Source organism: Pseudopodoces humilis, chromosome 7 (assembly GCF_049639895.1).
Source record: "Pseudopodoces humilis isolate 2021_Gansu_Grassland_sample_001 chromosome 7, ASM4963989v1, whole genome shotgun sequence".
Taxonomy (NCBI): Eukaryota; Metazoa; Chordata; class Aves; order Passeriformes; family Paridae; genus Pseudopodoces; species Pseudopodoces humilis.
This window is the reverse complement of record NC_142206.1, coordinates 46,852,067-46,876,700: the sequence shown is the minus strand read 5'-3', so window position 1 is coordinate 46,876,700 and position 24,634 is coordinate 46,852,067. Positions and strand designations below refer to the sequence as shown.

The following is a 24,634-nucleotide window of genomic DNA, read 5'->3' as shown; positions in this document are numbered from 1 at the left end:
TCTTTGTACGAGACTGAGTTTTATTTTATGCAGAAGGTATATCACAATTTTAAAATACAGACTATTTTCATTCATTTTGTTAATAGAGATACTAAAATCTGTTCAAATAGAAGTCTCTTAGATGTAGGAAATTAAATCTACTCTAGTAAATAGTCTTTCTTGTTGGAAACAAAATCCCCAGCAATTACAGAGTCTTTAAAAATCAATTACTGCTGTGAAAGACACAAAATTCCAAAATTACTTGATTTTGAAATCAGAGATATGGTTTATTGCTTCATAAATAAAAAAAAGGTAGTGAGTGGGAGACTATTGTCTACAAACAAAAGCAACACTGGACTTCATAAACCCACTAGAAATAATAAATACTCTCCTATTTCTTGTATTTTACATAACAGTCCTCCTCTTATCCCAACACGATTTGAATTCTTCTGGGTTTATCTATTCAGGGTTTTCAACAGGTTCTGTTGGAAATAAAAATGTGGAGGATGTTGTATGGGATGACATCTCAACCTATGTCAGTGACAAGGTGTGTCCCTCAGGGATCTATACTGGGCCGTGTTACTTAATATCTTTATTTATGATATTGTCAAAGGGATCAAGTGCACTGTAGCACTTGATTTGCAGGTGACACCAAGCAGAGTGCTGTGGTTGACATACCTGAAGGATGAGATGGCCATCCAGAGGGACCAGGACAAACTTGAGCAGTGGGGTCATGGGAATCTCATGTGGCTGAACAAGTGCAAGGAGCTGCACCTGGGTCAGGACAACCCCCAGTATCAACACAGGCTGGGGATGAACAGATCAGAGCAGCCCTGCTGAGAAGGACTTTGGAGTGCTGGTGGATGAGAGGTTGGACATGACCCAGCAATGTGCACTCACAGCCCAGAGAGCCAGATGTGTCCTGGGCTGCATCCAAAGCAGTGTGGGCAACAGGGGAGGGAAGGGATTCTGCCCCTCTACTCTGGTGAGACCCCACCTGCAGTGCTGCATCCAGCTCGGGGGTCCTCAGCACAGGAAGGACATTGACCTACTGGAGTGAGTCCAGGGGAGGGTCTCTGTAGTGATCAGAGGGATGGGGCACCTCTCCTGTGAGCAAAGGCTGAGAGAATTGGGAATTTCCAGCCCAGAGAAGAGGGGTCTCCAGAGTGACCTAATCACTGCCTTGCAGTACCTGGAGGGAGCCTAAAAGAAAGATGGTGGGAGACTTTTTACAAGGGCATGTGGTGATAGGACATGGGGGAACTGCTTCAAACTAAAAGAGAGTAGGTTTAGATTACATAGTAGGAAGAAGGAATTCTTTACTGTGAGGTGTTGAGGCACTGAAAGAGCTTTCCCAGAGAAGTTGTGGGTGCCTCATCCCTAGAAGTGCTCAAGGCCAGGTTGGACAGGGCTTTAAAGGAGCAATGTGGTCTAGTGAGAAGTGTCCCTTCCCATGGCAAGAACTGCATAGTCTTTAGTGTCCCATCCCAAACCATTTTATGATTTTATGATTCATGATATTATAAAGGTCGTGTCATGCTCAGGTTTTCTAAAGTTGCTGGAGATTTTGCATGCTTTTCTGAGTGACTTGATGAATTTCTGGGTTATGAAAAGTTGAGGACCACTGAGGCAGCATTTCGGTTCCCACAAAAGCAAAGTGGTTCAAATAGTCACAAGAAGCAGCAATAGATTCATTCTCCAGGTCTGTTTTCAGGAGTCAGAATTCAATTTTCAAAGCAGGTGTTGCTTGCTGATCCATATGACTGTACATATACATCAAAGTTCAATGTGATGAGTTGAAGCTCTGCAGAATTCAAGGTTCTATCTGAAGAATCTCCAGTGTGTCAGAGCATGATGCTACATGCTTTTGAAGAGCTTAGCTCTGGAGACATCTTGAAGCCAGTCTGCCATACTAGTCCAGGCTTGCAGTGGCCCTGTCATCATCCAGTGAGTTCTCACTGCCATCCCCCTCTCTCCAAGTGCATCATGGACCAGAGCTGGGGCTGAACAGGGCCAGTTGGGCTTTGCTTTCAGGGTTTATATAGGTAGCCCACAGCAAAAATTTAATGCTGAAGATGTATTTCACCATAAAACCGCAGTGCTTAAGTAGATTCTTCTACCTTGAACATACATTGTGCTTGTAGCAGCTCAGCCTAGAATCTTACAAATGAGCTGAACACGCTTTCATTCACACGTGTCTTGCACAGGACCGGGACACAGACAAGAAGAGAATTGAAGAGCTGCTGGAGGAGAACATGGTTTTGGAGATTGCACAGAAACAGAGCATGAACGAGTCTGCACACCTAGGCTGGGAACTAGAACAACTGTCTAAAAGCACTGATCTTGCAGATAGTGAGTACCAGCTGGGATAGCTGTGGTGTTTGTGGTCTGTTTCAGAATAAACAGATTGGTTGACTGAGATGGGAACAGAAGTTGAATCCAAGATTGGAAAGCTTTCCTCATTCAGACACTTGACTTTGACCTTGATTTTTTTGAACTTCTAAAATGTATTCCTTTTTCTTTCACTTTCTTTTGAAAGCATCAAAATGTCTTGCTTTTGTTTTGTTCATCACTGAGAGAGTGACTTCTAAGTATCACACTTTAATAAAAATTAAAAATAAAAAGGCTTTGTAAATTACACAGCAGAAATGTCACATTGAATATTTCTGACTGAATGGCTGGGTGGAGTCGGTGATCTTTAGTATTCTTTAGTACAGTTAATACAGACAATTAGCTGGTCTTTAAGTCCCAGGAAGTAATGCATGCTGAAGTCATTTATTTTTACTAGATACTGAAAAATGTGTGCAGTTAAAATAACTGGCTGATTTTTTTTTCCTTTGAGTGGTTGATTTGATTTCCGTAACTATCACAAACATAACTAATTCTTTCTTCACTGGTCAGGTTTTAGCATTGGTTTCTGTGTTTAACATTTATTCTGTATATCATACCAGCCTAAATAACTATTCTAAGTGGAACTTGGGAAATATAAGCTATTTCCTCTAATTTAACATGCAGCTTTTATTGACTATTCACCTTATTTTGCTAAGACTTGAATGTTTGGCTTTGTGTACCAGGAACAGTTGAACTTGAAGACAAAGGAATAAATTAGAGTAAGCAGATGTTTTCAGTGAAAGTGTCTAGAATAGCTTTGCTTTTTAAAACAGCTGTGTGTATGGCTGACAGCAATTCTGAAATCTTGCTGTCTAGGATCCAAGTTCTCTTCACTAAGATTAATGGCTAGTTAATTGTTACTTTAAAAAAAGCAGTCTTGCAAAGCAGGTTATGTTAGCCTGAGAAATGAATGTCACTGTTATTCCTCCTGTGTTACCAAGGATACTGCTCATTGTGTTAGTGGGGGGAAAACACAGTTCTCTCAAAACTTAGAAATTTTGCTCAAGAGTATTTCAGGAAAATATAAAAATTCCTAAATACTATGGCCTGTTTAAAATACCAAGTTTTGTTCCTTCCTGATCTGCTTTCACTGTTCATGTAATAGAAGGAAGAATGCTAGTTACCTTTTATTTACTAATTTCTATCAAACATAACTGTCAAAATTTGCTTGAGTGATTTATCATTGCACTGATGTTTAGAATTTTAGCACTGGAGCTTCAGAAATTCTTTTATTAACCAAAGAAAAAGAGTGAGGAACTGAGACTGTCCATAAACTTCTATTCAGTAGGAAAATAAAATCATAAAGGAGGCTGGAATTTTATTTTTTTTTTAAGATGATTTAACTTTGGACTTCTATTTCATGGGCATGCTGTTCTGATTTTACAGTACCTCTCTGTAAGAAGTTTTATTTCAATCCATGTTGCTGTTCTGAATGCAGCTTGTTTGTACAAATAGAGTCAGACTGCAAAACACTTTTGGAAAATCTCTTGTTCCTGGATATCAAGTTGAGTCTGCAAGGGTGGCAGAGAGAAGATTTAACCAGCTAGTTTGATATATTTTATTAGAAATACTTTTCCCCATGCTTATTTTTAAAATTAATTTAGGGGGACTCCGCTTCAGAACAGAACTCAACTGGAGTAGTTTAGTTAATGTTAACTATTTGAGTCTTCATTCGACCAAAGCCCTCCAGGTGATGCCCCATAAAAGAGATAAACAGGGTTTTTCCAATCTCGGAAAGTTGCCAGCTTAAAATACTCAGTTTGCTGTAGTGTTTATTTAGAAACAGTTATTAATTTTCTTAGATTTAAACACAATGTTAAAGTCAATTTCATATGAAATGTGGTTTTGAGGTGATGGGTAGCAATTATTTCATGTGAACAAGAAGGTTGCTCTTGTAATTATCCAAATTCTGGGCAGAGAGATTAATAGAGCAGTGAGACTTGGGTGATGGATTTTGAGGCTGAGAGGTAGTGACACTTTTGATCTACAAGCATTGCGTAAAATAACATCCCTGTTGTAAAGCTTGAATAAATTCTATTAGTTCTGAGATTTCAACTTCAGATACTTCTCAGATCAGCATTCTGATGGGTGTCCTGTGCCTAGTAGTAAATTATTCTCTGTGATTCAGCATACTCTTGATGAAGAAGCTGTAAAGATAAGCACTGGAATGATCTTTTTTAAGAATTTTTTCAATTACTAAATGTGATTCAATACCTGAGTTTTCACTAGCTCTTGGAAGTGCACTGCCTTGCTGTTTTAGCAAACATTTAGCAGAGGTTTACTTTCTGACTCAATTTATTTCCTGTGATGAAAGTATGAGATGGTATCAAAATATATTTTGTTATTAACAGTACACATTCTCCCAACATTACTAAATTTAAGAAGAGTTAAGAAAGTAAGCAACTTTTGAGATGGCTGGCTGTTCAGATAGTACTCTATTTATTAAAGGTATCAATATGTGAAAATGAGTTCTGTTTTTAACCAAGTATTTACTTCGCAGTCCAGCTGAAATTGTAAGACTGACAGCAATAGTCTTCATCCAAGTGGATCTATGTTTGTGAGTTGATTAATGCCACCTTCTGCTTCTCATGTTTCAACAGCCAGAAAGTCCTTTGTGTTTGAGTTGAATGAATGTGCTTCGAGTCGAATACTGAAGCTAGAGAAGGATAATCAGAGCTTGCAGAACACAATCCAAGAGCTGAGAGATGCCTCCTTGACCTCCAGAGAGAGCAGCCTAAAGTTCGTGGAACTGGAAAAGGAAAATCAGCAGCTTAGCAAAAAGGTAATTTGCTCACAGGAACAAATTGAGCTCTTAGTTTTTTTAAACACAGTGCACAAAGGGTTGTTCAGCATTCCTGAATGATGAGAGTTTTCAGGGAGTTCACCCATGATCCCCATAAGACTAACCATGATTTTGGCCCTGTGTATTTAATTGCATTCTAAAGCAGTTAAATTCTAAGAAATTTATTTAATGCCTTCTACTTCACTGCCTGCTTGTGTGCATCATTATAAGAAAAAATGACTGTTCCAGTTAAATAAAAACTAGTTTTCAGTGCCTGTTTGCCCTGTCAGATTGTACTGACTTGTTGATTGTGTCCCTTTTTGTTGTCTCACAACAGTCACTACTGGGAAAGGTCACGTTGAACTATTTTTGTTTTTTGAAAGTTTAATAATTTTTACATGTAAGTCAAATAAATTACACAGGTGAATTCAGGTTAGTATTTTCTGAATGTCTTTCTTGCTCTCCAGAGTCCTGGACCTGATTTTTCTTTTTTTTTTTTTTATTTCTTGGCTGTTATAAATTCTCTAGTGTGTGTCTCTCTCTCTGCAAAGGTATCAGTTCTTTCAGCCTTTGTAACAAACATGTAGGTCATCACTTTATAAATATACTTACATGTACGTGTGTGTTGTACTCTGTTATTAACTGTGATTACGTTTAGCTGAAATGCCAGCTCAGTGCTTGTCCTTGTGAAACACACTGCTCAGTTCACCTCCAACTACCAGCCTTATTTTTGTCTGACTAGTTACTTGAATCCTCAGTTCTGATGAATTGAGCCAAGTGCTGCTAGGAAAAAAGGATGCTTCCTATTCTGAAGTATTTTCATGTTGAATTTTTTCACGTTCCTTCTATTCATAAATTATCCAGAATACAAGGCTCATATCTCCTTTTCCTGTTACTGCTGTAACCTGTGTGAGACATTGATGCCATCAGAAATTATTTCAGTTCTGTTTGGCTTGCCTGTGAACTAGCTGAATCCCTTAAAGGACAAGAGGAGAAAGCACCTAGATATGAAATGCTACTTGTGGATTCCTAGATTATAACAAGCCCATTTCTCTACCAGGGAGAACAGTATCCAGCACTGGATCATTCCATCTTCTGGAGAGATTCATTTGCTAAGTTGAGATCAGTTCTGCTTCTTTTCCTTCTTTTGTGAACAAGGAGAGCTGCAAAGATTTTGTTCACTCTAATATTCCTTCCACACTTCTATTTATGACCTGTTGTGTATAAGTATTTCAATCCAGCTCTAATTTACATGCCTAAAATTGGAGATGGAGGCATAGAAAGCACTCAGCAGATACCTGTGGTGTACAGCAATTTAAGTCACTTGAACAATTGTGGTCAACCTCTGGCTTTGCCCCAGGTGGATTCCTGTGGGCATCTCCTGTTAAGGCACTGTATTGGTGCCAACAGTTGTGATTCCCCTAAATTAGAATACAGCAAAAGTGTAAAGTGTGCCAGGGGAAATAATAGGCAAAGTCTCTGATTTGTTGCAAAATGTTTACTACAGTGGGCAGGGGAGAGTGCAAGAGCTCTGGAGGAGTGTTAAAGTCAAGTATGTGTAAGTCATAGGACAAGAGATAAAGAAGTATTTTTCTCAAATGGTTTGTATCTTTGGGCTTCTTTTGGGTAACTTTCCTGAGATATTCATAATAAAATATTGTCTCCTTAAAGTCATTTAACTGAGCTGAGATTTCATCTACTGACACTTTCAAAAATTGTTGTTTGAATATGTTGTTAATCTGCTTGATCCAGTGGTTGATGGGATCATGTAGCCAAGACAGGATTATTCAGGTAGTACAAGAGATGTTATAAAGGAAAAGCTGTGTACATTTTTTTTTTTTCCTTTCTTTCAAGGTTTTCTGAGGAGCTAATAGTAAAAATCCTCTTTTCAGGCACACTCAAGTAGTAGCAGTCCAATCCTGTCTGTTGTCTCTGCCTTTCTGACTTACTGAAAAGAGCTGTAAACAGTACTGTCTTTCTTGCCTCCAGTTTTCTGGGAAATGCAGGTGAAGATCAGCTGAGCTACTGAGTTTGTTGCAGCTTTCTCTGAACAGCTCCTTTGAGACCAATAAACCTCCACCCCACTTGGTTACATTTCTGACTGCTGAGCCCTCCTTATCTCCAATCTGGGCAGCCCCTGCCTGTTTAAACACTTCCTGTAATGAGGGGCATGTTGACATAGGCAGAGCCCAGCCTCCAGCTATTTCCCACTTGTAAGAATTAGGTTTAATACCCCTTTCATTGACATTTTCACTGTTGGCAGAGTTGATAATAACAAAACAAAAATGAGCTGATACTTGTGCAGAGCTGTAGCTGCTCACAGTACTTTGCAAGCTTAAAAAGTAATTATTTCCTGACTTGGGGACTATAGTTCCCAGAACCTCTTGGTTCTAAGTACTGAAGAGCTACAGCTTTTCTGTTATTCATGCATTACAAGTACAACTTTCAAAATTAATAAATAAGAAAACTTTGCTTGTTGTAGGACTGGAGCCTTATTCACAAATCTTTCAAATGCTGTATTGTCACCTGCTGGGGAGAAGAACACAAGGAGTGGGAGCATAAACTTGGTCACTCCAGTGCTTTAGTGTTTTTCCTCTGTTCCTATTTTAGGTTGATGTTTTGGTCTTTTTTAGTGTTGTTGCTCACTGAAGTGTCTTAATAACTTTGTCTGCATTCACTGGTAGAGTAAGACCGTAAGTGATGGAGAGGCTAGGAGGAGGCAAGTTCCTTGGGAAGGGGAGCACCAGAAACTTAATCACTGTGGACAGGAGCATAACAGGGCATTCAGCAGTCAGTGAAATAAATGTTTCTTACTGCTGTGCCTTATATGCTCTGATCTTAAAAGGCATGAAGGAAGAGTCATAGCACTGTGTGAGAAAAACAAGAAGTCCATTTCCTCCTCTGAGACTGGTAACTGCAGGAGAGAGGGATTTAATCTTTCAGTCATAGTCCCCATCTCATTTCTCTCTGGTCTTCAAAATGACTTAAAGTGCAAACATTCCTTTTGTCTAGCTGTGGTTGATGTGTTTTGGTGTGTTCTCTTCACACAGATTGAGAAGTTGCAAAATCAAATTGAAAAAGAGAAGCAAAGCAATCAAGATTTGGAAACCTTGAGTGAGGAGCTGATAAAAGATAAAGAGCAGCTACAGGTTGTCATGGAGACTCTAAAAGCCGACAAAGACAGACAGGTGTGAACTTCTCAAGTGTAATATGACAACATGTGCTCAGTAATGGTAATTCAGTGATGCCATTTAGAGCATCTGGTTCTCTCAGGGAGACAAGACAATTTGAGAACTATTAAGTGCAGGTTGAACTTGTTCAAATCTAGGTTAAAAGCTTCTTCCAGTGTAAAAGCCCAGCATGTTCTGATTCCTGCTCTTGTTACCATAAGGGGATCTTTGGGCTATTATATGAACAGACATTCCCTCTTGAGCAAAAAATGCCCATGGACCTTACTAAATGGAATACCAACTGGTTTTAGGATGTGTAAATAAATCTCCATTTTGTTGCTAAAGATTGGTCTTCCACCACCTGTATGGTGTGACTGGTTTGGTTGAGGTTCTTTAGCCACCCAGCCTTTTTGCTCTATTTAAAAGAGATGCTGAGAAAGTACTTATGCCTTCTGGATTGATATTTTAATTGCCCTTCAGCTTTTATCACTGTTCTGCAGTTCATGTGCAATCCCTGAAAACTCTTATTGCAGGTTTTGTGCAAGTATAATCTGTACTAATTTGACAAATTAAAAAAATACAGACATAGATCATTAGAGACCGGTCTGACTATTCTCAGCCTGCATTAAAATTTACTCTAATGTTTTATGAGGTGAAAATTAAATACCAAAATGTCTTATTTGTGTAGTTCTTTTCATCTTAAAGGATTTTTACCCAGACTTCTCCCTGGGAAACTGTACTTTACCAACAAAGTCTTTCATTTTAGTTAGAGCAAATACAGAATCTCTGTGGTAGGAATTAATACATGGTTTGAAGGCAGGGCAGGAAGTAAAACAAGAAATATTTCCAGATGTTAAAAAAGAGCAGTTTGTGATTCTTTTCAGGTATAGCCCCTTTTGATTTGTATGGATGTTGTCTGGTATAAGAATCAAATGCAAATTGCAGTCTAAATTACAATTGCATGAGCTGAAATTTGACCAGTAGGGTGAGTGTACTGTCCTTACAGGAAGTGTCTTTAATGACATCTGTAACTGCTCTACATTTTCAAGTATTCTGAGGTTCCTGGCACCTTACCAGAGATAATTTCAGTCTTCAGGTCCCAAAGATGAAGGTAAACTTAGATAGAAAGATACCCTCTATTAAAAATTATTTGTAACAAAGCATCTTCGCTAAGGTGTTCTCTGAAGGTCTTCTGTCTGCTTTCTCCTTCTGCCCCAGCCTTCTTGGATGGTAGCAGGAATGTAGCACAGTTTTTAATTTGTTAAAATCATGAGTTACCAGAGGTGAAAACTTTTTTCAATAGTTTGGGTTCTTGGTTGTAGTCAGTAACTTGCTGAGAAATTTTTCTTGGATTAAATGGATATGATTTTCTTAACAATCATCTCTCTGCTTCAGTACTAATTTGTACTGCACTTGTAAGGTAAATTAATAACATTTGCACAACTGTTTATGTAGATAAAGGACCTTAAACAAGAAAATGATCACCTTAATCAAGTTGTCTTATCTCTGAGACAAAGATCACAAGTGAGCAGCGAGGCAAGAGTGAAAGATATTGAGAAAGAGAACAAAATCCTTCATGAAACAGTAACTGAGACGAGCAGCAAACTGAGCAAGCTGGAATTTGAGAAGAAACAATTGCAAAAGGATTTTGACCAGGTTAGAGAAAAAGTGGAAAGAGTAGAAGAAATGGAAAAAGAGCTCCACCGGCTGGAGAGGGAGAATGAACAGCTCACAAAGAAGGCAGCAGTGATGAAAATAGTGACAGAAAAAGTGGAAGTTCTTGAGCAAGAGAATGGCAATCTGGAAGTGGAAAATAGGAAACTAAGAAAGTCCTTGGACACATTACAAAATATTTCCATCCGGCTTGGTGATCTGGAAAGGGACAACAAGCAATTGGATGAAGAAAATTTGGAGCTTAGAAGAGTGGTAGAGACCATGAGATTTACCAGCACAAAAATGGCACAAATAGAAGCAGAAAATAAAGATTTGGAAAGGGAGAAGGAGGACTTAAGGAAAAATGTGGAAATGTTAAAAGCAATGAACAAGAAATCAGAGAGGCTGGAGCTAAGCTATCAGAGTATCAGTTCTGAAAACCAGAGACTTCAGCAAATTGTGGAGAACAGCAGTAAAAAGATCCAGGAATTAGAAAAAGAAGTTCAGGGAATGGAGAGTGAAAATCAGGTCCTTCTGAGGAACCTTGAAGAGCTAAAGGTTTCTGCCAAACAGCTAGAGAGGTTAGAAAAGGAAAACAAAGCCCTAGAACAAGGAATGTCTCAGCTAGAAAAAGACAAAAAAATGCTAGAGAAGGAAACAAAACGGCTTTGGCAGCAAGTGGAGCTGAAAGATGCTATTTTGGATGACAGTACAGTAAAGCTGGCAATTGTTGAGAAGGAAAACAAGACACTAGAAAAGGAAATTGCTCGATTCAGAGATTCGTCTAGTAAACTGAAGGAGTTTGAAAAGGACAATAAAGACCTCCTAAAGCAAGTTACAATTGATAAGAGAACACTAGCTACACTGAGAGAGGTAAGCAAAATAATTCTACTGGGTTGTATGCTGCTATTTTTTTTCAGCTCAGTGAATTACTAAAGGGATATATCTGGCCCACAGGAGATTTTCACAGCCTTAACAATACTCCCTGGAAAGTGTTGTCTTGGAAAGTGGAATATGCCAAGAACTGCACTTGGTGCAGTTTTGCCATATTCCACATTGTATCCACAATAGAGAGTCTCAAAATGATGTCTTTTTTTCATGCAGAATAACATTTTAAAACAGTTCTTATGTGGTGCCTGTCAACCAAAGACTTTGATACTTTGTCTGTGACCCAGCTCCAGCAGGGGAGATAGACTCTCAGGTCTAGGAATTTCTAGCACTTGCTGAGGACACATTGACATCCCTGTTCTGAAAGAGACAAAACCATCCCAAATGACCAACCTAAACCAGCTGCACCAAGGTGTTGCTTTACGGCTACCTTACAGCATCTTTCCCCAAATGCTTCCCTGCTGCGTGAGAGTGTGCCAAGCAGCAGTGATCTCTCCCTGCAGTGAGCATTAGGACATTGGCAATCTGAGGATGTGTGTGCTGGAACCTGACACTCTTGTAAGTGGCCTATGAGCAGATACAGATTATTGCAACTTGCTCTCATTGCCTGTCCCAGCTGCTGTTGTCCTGCTAGAAACAGGATTTCCTGTACAGGAGCATGAAAAGGAAAAAGGATTGTGCTGCAATACCTCAGTGAAATAGATAAGTTTAGCAAGATTAATACAGTCAGCAATCATTTACTTCAAGGTTTAGTTTTATTTCTGTTTTTGAAGCGTTAGTGTAATTTTGAGGAGGAGAAATAAAGTCCGTCAGAAATACTTGACATAGTTCCAAGTTATTTTTCTATCCGACTTTCATTAAAAATTAATAGAACAATATAATTTCTGAGAAGGCTCCTTTATAATTTTTCCATTCTCAGACTTTTGTGGATTTCCAGTGGTGCAGACCCATACAGTAGCCCATCTTCTTTTCATTAGTTGCTTTCTATAGATCTTGCAGAGGAAGTTCATGGATATTAAAGGCACCTCTTTACAGATCACTCAACTGGCACTGGCCTTAAACATATGCTTTTACCTTGCCATGCAAATGAATTCTTGGCTAAATTTGTGATGTCAGAGGACTATTGAATACCTACAGTTTAACAAAATATTTTTATAAAATTTTATTCTTGCTTCTGCTTGATATTCAGAATAATTTTTAAAGTTCTTCAGTAGCTTTTTTGTTCTTCATGTGTTGTTTAAGAAAACTTTTAGTAGAAATACAAGAAATTTAGATCTCTATGATTCATTTGTATTTCAGAGAATTTTGAATGGTAGGGATCTTCACACCTAGCTGTGCACCAAAAATAATTTGTCCTTTTTAGAAATACAGGTTGGCACTGTTTCCCCAGGCCATTTTCATACAAACCACTTTACTGGCATAACAGCAAAGCACTGTCCCAATATACCTTCTCGTACAGTGCTGCCAAGTTTTCTTGTATAACTTCATTGCTGGGTTCTGCTTTAGTTTCTTCCCAAAGAAACCTAAATGAAACCAGGCTACATCAGTAGATACCAGAATGAGTGATCAAGCTCTTGTATCTGGAGCTGTTCTGTCTCTTATGCTACAATGTAGTTACACTTTTGAAATTTTGGGCTGTAATGTCAGAAACTCAGTGCACTATTCACTGTTGACCCTGTTACCAAGTCCCTTGGTAATAACATCATAGCCATTATACCTCAGTTGACTTCCATACTGAAGTCCTGATGCTCCTCTGTGTGCACCAGTGCTTGCAGGGCTCTTTGTCCGAGCTGAGAAGTGGGAACTCCCTCTGCTGGTGTTCCCTGCCCTGCACACATCTCTGCGTGGCACAGAGATGGGGTGTTGTCTCCTGGCCCACATATTCCCTCCTTTGGCAGGCAGGCACAAAGCCAGTGTTGGCAGAAGTAGTTCAGTACAGAGAGTGAGACAAAGGCCAAAAGAAGCATTCTGCAGATTTATTTCAAGTGACCTATAAATAAAACCAATCAGTTTAATTCTGCACTCAGCTGTCACTGATAAAGAATTTTAGCTGACCTAGTTGAAGCTAGGATTTTATCCAATGAATTTTTCAGTACTCTTAAAAAATGTATAGTGCTGGATAATTACTCACCACCCTTTGCAAAGCAACTAATCATGATAATGCTGTTTCAGGATTTGGTCCTGGAGAAGCTGAAGAGTCAAAAGTTGTCTAGTGAGCTGGACAAACTGAGCCAGGAGCTGGAGAAGATGGGATTGAACAAAGAGCTGCTGCTGGAGGATGACAATGGCAATGATGACACGTAAGAAAACATGGCTCTTCTAGTCATTCTTTTGACTCAGCCTAAAGCCTGAAGCCCTTTGCCTTTCTTTTGGGTTCTCATCTGCCTCCTTGCCATTACCCGTAACAGTTTTAGACATAAACCACATTTTTCTGAGATAAGCTTGGCAGCATACTGTAAGTTTTTCAAAACATTTTTTTGGGTGGATGAAAGAAAGGCCACTTTCTCTGTCCATGCTAGCAGTGTTACTACAGTTCCTCTGTACTCCCCAGCAGAGTAGCTTGGTATCTATTTCAGTGTGTATTTCCCTCCGTGTTCTCTTTAACAAGTGAAAGTAGTGTCTATTAAACAGTGTCTGTCATTACTTCATGTAATTGGTGATCCAGATACCTGTTAATATAAGCACAGATGTTGCCTAAAATATATCTAAAAAATATGGCAAGGAATTCCTTTGTAAGTCCTGTAGTAATGAACACAGAAAATCCCAACAACCTGTGTGTATATTGGCTTCTTGGTAAGACCTACTTAGAGAAACATACCCATCTTGTAGGAGTCTTTAAACTGTGCATGTTCCTCCCTGTCAAGAATGTACAAAAGAGCCATAAGAAGAGTTTTCTGTAGCGTAATTATGGGAAAAAGAGAGAAACTAATTTTCTTTCAAGTTATGGAACTCTTTGGTATTTCTGTAGAACTGTGCTGGTGTTAACCTCTATTAAAAATGATTGGCTTTTTCATAAGTGAATTCCCCAGCTATAATATATCAGTAGCAATCTGCAGCAATAGAAGAAATCATTTTCCTGAAGAAGCAAGCATGTATAATTTAACATGTGGTGAGATTGGGAACGGGTTAAGGTGAAGTCTGCTATTTAGATGGTGGCTCATATCCTAGTGGCAGACATTGGAAAGCTATTATCATATTTTTCAGAAAATACAAGGTTCTAGAAAGCAAAACTGAATCAGCACTAAAATCAACTCTAGCTGTGAAAGAGGAGAAGATTGCAGTGCTGGAAGCTCAAGTGAAAGACTTCCTGAACTTGAACCAGCAGTTACAGAATGATCTAAATATGGTAAGAGCTTAAGTGAATTTTAATTTTTCACATTGCAATTCTGCATATTCACATTTGGGATTTTTTGGTTTGAGGTTTGATTTTTTTTTTTTTTTTTAAGAACGGGTTCTCTCTGCCCTTCTCTATACACATCCTTCCCAAGAACCTTTTTTCACTGGACTGCCTTTTTCTGTCCCTTTCTATATATTGACACAAAATTAATAAAAAAATTTTGGGCTGGGGCACATCAGGAGGAGTTTTCTTGGATGATTGCTCTTTTTAGATCTGTTTTCCCTTTTTTTTTTTGTTGGCATGGCTGTATTTTTCTGCTTTGTTTAGTGGAAACAGGCTGAGGAAGACTGCAGTTGAAACATCATGCCTAAGAACAGCCTGTTAGGTGTCAGTGAGCTGGAGTCTAAAGGCACCTGACTGGAGGACAAGAGAAGTGGATTCTTCCACCTGTCTGTGTCATTACTGTGAAGTAGTGTAATGGTTGTTGCCTCTCTTAAAGTCTGTACAGTGCAAGAGAGGAGTGACACATCCCATCATTATTAATGCATTATTCCAGTTCCCTCGGTGTTGAAGGTTGTTGCTTGTTGACTGTGTAGGTGAAGAAGGACTTTGATGCACTTCAGCAGACCCAGCAGGATGGGCAGTATGCTCAGAAGTCACTGAAGAATTCAGCAGAGAAGCTCATTCCCAACCAGCAAATGAATGAGAAATTGGAAAAAGGGCACCAAGAGGCTACCACAGAGCTGCTTAAACTGCAGGACAGGGCCATTGAACTGGAAAGGAATGTAAGACTCCTCCTATTTCCTCTTAGCTCATAGGCTTCTCTTGTGCTCTTGAGTTGGTTGGTGGAAACTGGATTTTTGAGCTTAAAGTAATCTGGTAGGTTTTCTGGAGCACCCAAGTCTACCAGATTCCTTGGGTGTCTCTTAGGACTGCATGGGACTTAAGTGCTTCATGTGTCTTGTGTCCATCTTGTTGCATCTTTGTAGAGATTGATCCCGTGTGTAACATCTCTCCTACCTTCATTTAATGCTTGTAAGAGGGTTTTTTTATGCCTTTGTTGCAGAATGATCATCACTTATTGGTTGTCATCTTTGATAGAACTCCAGATGATCAGGACAGCTGTTTCTTTTCTTCCTGTCACCCCTTCAATGCCATCTCTCTTTCAGAATGCAGCTCTGCATACTGAGAAGCAGCTGCTTAAGGAACAGCTAAAGCATTTGGAAACACAGAATGTCTCGTTCAACAATCAGATCCTGACACTACAAAAGCAAAATGTCTTCCTTCAGGAGCATAACACTGCCCTGCAGACACAGACAGCCAAACTCCAGGTCAGGACATCCTTATGCCTCTGTGCCAGGAGGTTGGATTTGGTTGTAGTAGTGTGGAGAAGATGGCAGCTAATAATGAAATGTTTGTGTTGGTAGGCTGATGTAACGATGGAAAGATGAGGCCCAGGAGCTGGAGCTTAGTTTGAGGTCTGAATTGAAGGGAAATTGTCTGGTATCTACCTTCAGCAAGAAGGTGGTTATTTACAGAGAACTAATTTAAACTAATACAGCAAAATCCAGATGTGTTATTCCAGAAATGACACTTGTGAAATAAAAAAAGGTTTGCTGTTTGCTTTTTTGTGTTAATGCTATGCCTGTGAAAGATCTCAGCAGAAATGGAAAAAGGATACAAGTCAGCTCCCCATAGGCATTGTAGCAAAGAGTTACAATCATAGTTTTCGACCTTTCAGACAAAATGTCAAAATTACCAGTGGAAAAGATACTCTTAAAAATTACTTGACTTTTAAAAAATTAAGCTTATTTTGAGAAAGAGACCAGTTTTAAAGAACAACATTGGATTAGCTTTATTTTTCTTGTGTGACTTTCCCTTTTCAAGCTTTGTCTCTTGCATATTCAGAGATGTTTTTTTTTTTCTCATTAATTATTTCCTATCTGTAATTGACTTATATTAGCAACATATAAAATCAGTGCACCATCTCTCTACTGAAACCAGACTTGTACTGCTCACATACACAGTGGTGCAGTTAATGTTTTTGCGATTGGGTGAACTTGAGTATCATCACTTGTATACAAATATGGGATAACTTTTGACCTTTGATAAAAGGTCAGTTTGATAATTGTCAGAGGTGCAGTTGAGTTGAGAGTATTGCAGATCATCTTGGTCTTTGGGCTCAAGAGCTGGTAGAGCAGTGTTTTTTCACTTTGGAGCTTATTTTGAAAATTTTCATACTACTGATAGCATAGCTTTATGTGGTGCATACCACCAGCAGTAATTCCAAAATGATGCCAAATTGTACACAGGTGTCTTAAGTCAACAAGGCAATGGAGGCATTCATGACTAGCTTTATATGGATATAAGCTGCTACAAAATGATTGTTGTATATACCAGTAGATATAAATAAGTAACACTTTTTACGTGTGAAACTTTAGGTAGAAAATTCAACTCTCAGTTCCCAGAATGCTTCGCTGACGGCCCAGAATGCTTTACTCCAAAATCAGCAGACAGCCAAGGAGAGTGAGAATGAAAATCTGCTGAAACAGAAGGAGCAGCTGAAAGCTGAGTATGACTCATTGCTTCAGGACCATGAACACCTTACTTCACTGCATGAACGGCAGTCTGTGGAGTATGAAAGGCTAATAAATCAGCACAGCTGCCTGAAAACATTACACAAAACCCTAGATCTGGAGCACAAAGGTCTGCGTGAGAGGTATGCTCACTGCTCAAAGGTATATTGTAGCCAGAATGTGCATATGTTACAATTTTAGCCTTAAATGTTGTTTACAATTACAAATAGAAATTACAAAGTTATTGCCCTGAAAAAGTGCCTAGTCATTCTTGTTGTCATTAGGACATTAGATGAAAATATTTGCAAAGCTCTAGATTTTAGATCTCTAAAGGTGGCAGAACAGAGGTGACTCTGGTGATATTCAGCAAACATGGGCTTGGATCTCAGGAATACTTTGTCAGAAGTAGCTTAAATGCTTCTACTGCATTTAGGGACTTGTGCTATATTAGTATACAGCCTTAAAAACATTATCCAGTTCTCTACTGTGTGGAGTCTCCTAACCATAAAGTCTGCAAGTCACCTATATGTGAGTAGTGTGTATCTTAAAAAATTTCAACCATTGAACCTTGTGGTATCTGTGTCATGTCAAAGGAAGCTCTCTGAAGGAAGCTATATTGACCTAACTATGAGATAATGATGTATTAGTTTTAATGATGTCATTAGTTTTCTTGTAGTTCTCATAATTAAAGCTTTTGCTTCGGGCCCTTCAGTTGAATTAGGAAATCAGTAAACTGTTAATTGTTTAGTCAGTGTCATTACCTGACAACTGTGCATATATTGAACAATGTACATAATGTACTACTACAGAAATGCTGCTCTGCCTGCTTCTCAGACTTCTTATATTTTTCAGTGATTTTCCTCAAAACACTTGTATTTAGGTTTCGCTTCTGTGTAATATCATCAGTTGGGTTCAGAGCAACTCAGTGGTGATTCTTGATTAGTGGACTGAAAATTGGTGCTAAACTTTTCTTCTCCAAAGACTAAGGAGCTGGCAAAGAAAATGTGCAGTAGATTTTTATAAAGTACAGAAGTAAACTATTGTGATTAAAATATCCACTGGGGCTGTGACAGGACAGCTGCTTGGCTGTCGACTAAATGAGCTGTAAGTGATTACACAGACACTGTTCCTGCTTACCAAGTCTTTCTCAGACTGATTAATGGTTCTCATTGATTCAGGCTCTGCTTGAGATTACTACACTGCAGTGTGTTAAGGCAGTTTGCTGTGTTCTTTTTTTGCTTGATGAGTACCAAACACTAAGCAGCTCTAGCCTAAGGAAAAAGTGCTTTTCAAAGAATAGGTTAACTATAGAGGTAAGTGCTCAGGTCACCACTGTAATCATTACCAGTTTGGACTCTCTGAGATCTGACTCCTAGTGAGACGTGTTGCAGGGGGAGCAGATGGTGGCCTATTCAAAACAGGTTGAGTTTGGCAGGTCTACGTGTGCAGTATCCTCCTCAGCAGATCAGTCTTAAAAGATACTTATCAAGGTGATTTGTCCAAGGACTCCATTTGGCTGTCAGGAAAAAAAAACCACAAGCTACTTTTTTTTAGCGTGTGTTTTGTTCTCCCTCCATCATGTGCTGCTGAGGGAGCAGAAGGGAGAAACAGTAGCATAAGAAAAATTTTCTTACACCTCTTCTTTTTAATTAAGGTAATTAACTGCTTTGATGAAATATTCCACTTTTTAATTCATCTAGAATGCACCACCTGCTAAATTTTCCCCAGAGCAGCTCCATGCAGCCAAGAAGTTTTCTTGTGTGGTGTTTAGGAGATGGGTTTTGCATATCACAGCTCCAAGGTGATTGGTTTTCTTCTGCAGGCGACAGTACTGTAATCATAGTTCTGTTGCTTAAGGCAGGATTGCACTTCCACACAAACCTATGACTGCAGCTTGTCTAGAAAAATCCACAGCAACTTTCGTTAGCTTGTGCACATCCAACAACATGTACAGCCAAGGTCCCAAAGGTTTGTGTAGTCCATTCTGCTGCATTCTCACCACAGAATATTTTCTGCACCTGAGCAAACTTCATTAAACTTCTTTTGGTTCTGTCTGCACAGTATTAACACTGCAGTGGGGATTTAATAATGGGTTGTGTGTAACTCCAGTGAAATGGTCTGTCATAGCCTGGCAAACCATGAATATGTGGGTTTGGCTTAGCAAGAAGAGGAAAGTTAGTATTTTAGGGTCATTTACCTTAATAGCAGTTTTTTAACTTTGAGGTGTCTGGCTGACCGTCTCTGAACGCAGAAAGGCTGGCCTCTTCTGTACTTTTAAAATGGCTTTAGATATTGCATGTTACTAAGGGAAGGTAGTACCTTTGTAGCTACAGTTGATTAACAGATCCCTAGGCATTCCTCTGTGGCTTAGTCTGGAGAAGTCTAATCCTACAGAGACACTGGGAAAAAAATCCCTGCTGTTTAGGTTACACATTGCAGGGAGTTGTATTATTATGTTACTGCTGCTGCCTGGTAATTATTTTTCTGGATTCCTTTTGCCACACTTTTATATCATAGCTGAGCATTTTCAAAGTCATTTCAGATATACCTACCTACAGTATTTCTCCTCAAAAAGCTTCAGAAAGAATGAAAGCTAAAAGGAGTAAAGGGAACTACGTTTGTTCAATCCTAGAAATGGATTGTGTCAGAGCCAAAATGGATTCTATATGCATGTATAAGAAAATATTTTTAAAGTCCTTCTGTCTAAGAGCCTGATGCTTTAAAAAGTGAAATGAACATGTGTGTTGAATAGTCTTACAGGAAGAGGAACCTGGTCCCTGGTGGTAGAGCTTGTCAGGTTGCACAGATTGTGCTCAAATTGTAGACTCCAGGCTGAATCTCTACTACAAGAAGATTTTTGCTTGAGGATTTCATTAGGACTCTGGACATGAACAATCATTTCCATTTTTACAGAGAGTCTCCTCTTTCTTACCTTTCACCTAACAGCTAGGGGAGCAGCTGTGGTTTACCTCAGGCTCAGTGTGGCAGCCTGTGGTGCTGGGCCTGGCTGGTAACACTGGACCAGTATTCTGCTTCTCTCTAAGGAGCCCTCTTTAAAGCATAGAGGGCTTGGATAAAAATGAACAGAGTAGCCCTATCATACAGAGACAGTAAAAGAATTTACAGTGCAATTTCTGCAGAGACATCCAAGGTAATCTCTGCCAAAGGACTGACTGGAGTTTGTCTTCTCAGACTCTGCATTGGCACGCAGTCTGTCTAAAATGCTTCTTGGAGCTGGATGTGAAACCTTCCTCTGCTTTCAGGTTCTTCCATTTATTGTACGGACATTGAATTTGAAATGTCCCAGAGCTGAATGGAGCAAGAAAACAAATAAATAAGGTTAATTAAACTCTACTGCTTTTACTGGGAATGAATAGCATAAAGCAGCTTTTGTATGGGAGACAGGTACTTTCCTGTGTGGCCCCTCAATGGGCTGGAATTTGGGACAGGCTGTAATTTGACCCTGGGGTGAATGGAATGGTAGCCTGAAAGAAAAAAAAGTTGGCATGAGTCAATGTATTTGGTGCTGTCTGCTGGTTTTGGTTTTGTTTTGAAGTTTTTATGACTGCAGAGTAACTGTGCTCTGCATTCATCTCTGCTGGCATGAGAGTCACTGTAAGATGATGCTTGTTCTCTTTAGCTTTTTTAAGCAATGCTACATCTTCCACCTAGATTCTGTTTTAAAATTGCTCCAAAGAATATTTTTCCATTATTGACACAGATCTATCTGATAGTTTGAGGCAGTACCCCTTTTATTACAGGGACCAAAAAATGTGTCCGTGACTTTTGACATTAACTGCACCAGTGGCTCCAGTGGCCGCTGCTGGTGTGTATGGGCACAGATTCTGACAGAAGCCACTAGAGAAAAAAATATCTGGAAACAGCTATGGGTATGTAGGGTATGCTATTCCTCTTTTTGCAGATACAACAGTTTAACGAAACACAAAGCAGAATTGGAAGAGTTGGAATTAGTTTTAAAAACTGAGAGAGAAGTTTTGCAACAAGAGAGAAGATCAAATGCAATAACCACTGGGGAAAATCAGAAGCTGAGGGAGGAACTGGACAGGTATGGTTCCTTTGCTAAATTGTTATATATATATATCAATTAAAAGTCAATTATAGAAAACACAAATGTGTTGCTTTATGTCTGAAGTACCTTCATATAATGTGTCTATTCTTTTTTCTCTGTTTTGGGATTGTTAATTTGGTAATTTTAACTTGTTAAAGATGGTCAGCTTTATGAATATTGTCAACCAATACTGTTATTTGGTGCTTCAGACTTGGGACCTTTGCTTCCAGAATAAGCTCCCAAAATAAGCTTCCACACGTGTTTGGTTCAGTTCACAAGCATTTTTTGCAATGAATTGTTCCCAGGCACTTGCCTTTAGGCAGAACTACAAATGCCCAGCCCCCTAAATTATACTGTTTTATTTCCCTTGAGGAGCCATAAAACCTTGAGGAGGTTTATGGTTTTTACACAATATGATTTTAGCTCTAGGAGTTACCATTGTTTATTTTCTGCTGCCCAGAGAAAACTGCCATTCCTGTTATTAAAAGCAGACTTAGAGACTCTTCATCAGTGCTAGCTGTTAACTTATGGCAGAGCCCCTTTCAAGAGCCACACCCCAAAACCTCCCTGTAGCCTTGTTCATACTTCAAAGGTGTTTTGAGAATCTGTTTGCTACAAATAAGGAGCAAGACCATGTCAAGTTAAAGCAATGTCAGGTTGTATCATATTTAAAAATCACATTTTATGTTGAGCTACAATTGTACAAGTGTAATTTAGAACAGTTCAGAGCCTCTCTCTCAAGTTTGCTTTTCCTAATTCATTTTGTTAGGAACAAAGATGTTGCATAATGTTGATTGCAGGGCTGGCAGAGAGCCAGGCTTATCTGTCAGCAGATATAGAACTTAATCTGTTTATAGTTATTTAATGTTATGTCTCCAATATTTGTAGACATTTTTAGATTTACCTAAAAGTGTAAAAGAATGCCACATTATCCTCTTACAACACTACAGTGTTTCACTCTTCAGGACACTTAAATGCTCATATTTCATGCATCAGGATAAAAAAATAACATGTGAGTTTAATTTGTGCCAAATAGAGCTGCCTTTGTATCCAAATGCTCTTAAATATATTGTGCCTCAGAAATTTGTGGTGTTTCTTATGTATTGAAGAAATAGCAGTTTTATTTTTCATGTATTTTCTTTTCAGTTATTTTGTAGATTTGAAACTTTTTTTTAATGTTACTACTACTTCTTAATAAAATTTTATTAAATGCTAAGAATAAAAATGTCCTTTCTGTAAGTTACTTTTAGTAAGTTACTTTTTGGTATGACATTTGATTTAGTGAGAGCTGCAAACTGATGGTGTGGTCTTTGAATGTGAGGTCATTTCTGTGAAGTGTCCTTCATAAGCCTGCTGTCTTCTTGGTGTTTAGGGTGAATTTCTTGCACAACCAACTAAAGGCAGAGTATGAAGGGCTGCATTCACACACTAAAGAGCTGAAAACTTCCTTGAACAACTCTCAGCTGGAGTTGAATCGTTGGCAAGCTCGGTATGATGAGCTGAAAGAACAGCACCAATCCATGGATATCTCTCTGACCAAGCTGGATAACCACTGTGAGGTGAGTAGCTGTTGATACCCAGCTACTGATGCTTTTGGGTTAGGGAGCTGCCATTCATTGTGTGAAGCTTTTGATATGCTGTATATAGAAAGTGAAACTATGTCAACACCCCCATATAGTCTGAAGTGAATAAGTTTGTATCTTAAGTTGCCATGCTATTGTGTTATTTTGATTATGGTGCGCTCCAGGGATGCACAGGAGAGATTAATTTGTCTTGTTTAATAGCTCCTGTCCCGTCTAAAGGGAAATCTGGAAGAAGAAAACCATCATCTCCTGAGTCAGATTCAGATGCTGAGCCAGCAGAATCAGATGTTACTGGAGCAGAACATGGAGAGCAAGGAGCAGTATCATGAAGAACAGAAACAGTACATGTAAGAAAAAATAAATTTGAATTGTGAAACCTAAAAAAGTAAGCTAGACAAATATAGAATACAAATCATCATCAGGACTAGAAGAGCAGGCAGTGGAATGATATGTCTTCTTGATATCTGTTGGAAAAGGGGATGTTTGGTAGGAGAGAAGTGTAATGGGAGAAAACACAAAATGTTTCCATGTTGCCTTACTGCAAAGGGTTGTTCATGAAACACCTGAGCAAGCACAGCTCTTTTCAAATAATACAGATGAAGCTATGTGGAAAATTCAGTTAGAAAAGATGGAATGCTAAACCCAGTAGTACTTCTCAAAGAAGAAGATTTTGGAAAACAGCTGAGTAGCGACAAAAATTTAGTCTTACGAGAGTCATTTTATATTTACATTCCTGACGAATAGCAAATATTCATACTTCTTGTTTTTTCATTTGAATTTCAAGAAATACCTGCTTTGATGTTGCTTTTAAGGATACAGACATTAATATATGTTGCTGTGTCCTTCATGCACAAGTTGACATGCTGAAGTGAGTTACCTTATTTAAAGACACTCTGAGTTTACAAAGAATCCTGTTTTCATGCAGTGAATTTCTTATAGGTATGAAAGAAGGAAGAAAAATGTTCTTAACCCCAAGAATTTTAGTTCAAGCACATCAGGATGATGTGGGAGTTACTGAGTTGAGTTTTATAGCAGTACTGCTATATGGTTGAAGTGTTAGAAATTGTTTGCTGAAATAGGCTGAATACAGTTCAGATGTACTCTGATTTGTTTATCCTGGTGTCTGACTGTTCTATGATGGAAGTTCATTTGCATTACTACTTGAATGAAAATAAGATTTGCCAACTTCCACTGTACAGGTTAACAAAATAAACAGTAAAAAAATTTAGTTAGTCTTAACATCCACCAAACAAACGCTGCCTGAGATACTAATTAGTAATCTTGCATCACCATCTACTGTTGTTCTTTCACCTTTCATGCTTTATTGCACTAAAGTCACCCATCAGCATGGTTGGTAGGCTTTTGCGTTTGACCTCTCCAAACACTGAATCCTGAAGGTTCAGGATAATAAGATATTTCAGTCTCTTTCTTCTCTTGGTGGCTTTTGCTCTTCAGTTTTTTGATTATACTTAATTTCATACAGATGACTCAGAATATACTTTTCCCCCTCACAGTGATAAATTGAATGCCTTAAGAAGACATAAGGAAAAACTTGAAGAGAAGATAATGGATCAGTACAAATTCTATGATCCTGCTCCAAAAAAGTAAGTTCCACATGGGTTTAGCTCTGCTCTACAGATTGGTGAGGGCAAGAAAGGGCTTTCCATAATTGGGGATAACAGAAATTTCGTCTGAAGAGTAACATCATCTCCACTTGTCTGTTCCCTCTCACTCTGCAAGATATTCCCTGAAGCAGCAGGTTGTGTTAACATAGAGCATAGGGCCTCATTTGGGGCCCTCTGTATTAATACAAGAATCTGAAACTCCCAAAATTAATTGGGAAAGAACCACTTTGCTCCCAGTGTGGTGACTAAGCAGCACTAGGAGCTTTCAGAGCTGCTTTTTCAAAGCAAGAGATAACCAGTCTGTTGGAGAGAAGGGACCTAAAAATTATATTAAGAACAACAAAAAAGAGCCAAGTTAATTCTACCATAGATCATTCTGACTGGTAACCTTAGCAAAGAGGCTTAAAAGCAACTTTCATTTCTTTCCTCCTCAGTCTGTTCCTGTAGTGGAGTTTTTCACACTGTAAGAATGTCTTATATGGTCCATATGTGTAGTTTAGATTTCTAGCAGAGGGAACAGTTGTCTTTCTCACATTTCTCATGCTGAAGAAATATTTCTGTAAAAGTAATTTTGACTTTAG

General features: G+C 38.8%; 1 protein-coding gene across 2 annotated transcripts in view; it reads left to right on the top strand.

Moving 5' to 3' along the window:
- CCDC88C (coiled-coil and HOOK domain protein 88C) overlaps positions 1-24,634 on the top strand; it is a 95,980-nt gene that overhangs the window by 59,836 nt on the left and 11,510 nt on the right. For both annotated transcript variants that reach the window (XM_005520190.3, XM_014249934.2), the window contains exons 12-24: positions 2,187-2,331; positions 4,971-5,152; positions 8,203-8,340; positions 9,778-10,848; positions 13,036-13,163; positions 14,068-14,209; positions 14,797-14,985; positions 15,370-15,531; positions 16,642-16,919; positions 20,699-20,842; positions 22,218-22,404; positions 22,630-22,775; positions 23,943-24,032. In XM_005520190.3, the coding sequence (XP_005520247.2) occupies positions 2,187-2,331; positions 4,971-5,152; positions 8,203-8,340; positions 9,778-10,848; positions 13,036-13,163; positions 14,068-14,209; positions 14,797-14,985; positions 15,370-15,531; positions 16,642-16,919; positions 20,699-20,842; positions 22,218-22,404; positions 22,630-22,775; positions 23,943-24,032 (3,002 nt within the window). The remainder of the gene's footprint in view (positions 1-2,186; positions 2,332-4,970; positions 5,153-8,202; positions 8,341-9,777; positions 10,849-13,035; positions 13,164-14,067; positions 14,210-14,796; positions 14,986-15,369; positions 15,532-16,641; positions 16,920-20,698; positions 20,843-22,217; positions 22,405-22,629; positions 22,776-23,942; positions 24,033-24,634) is intronic.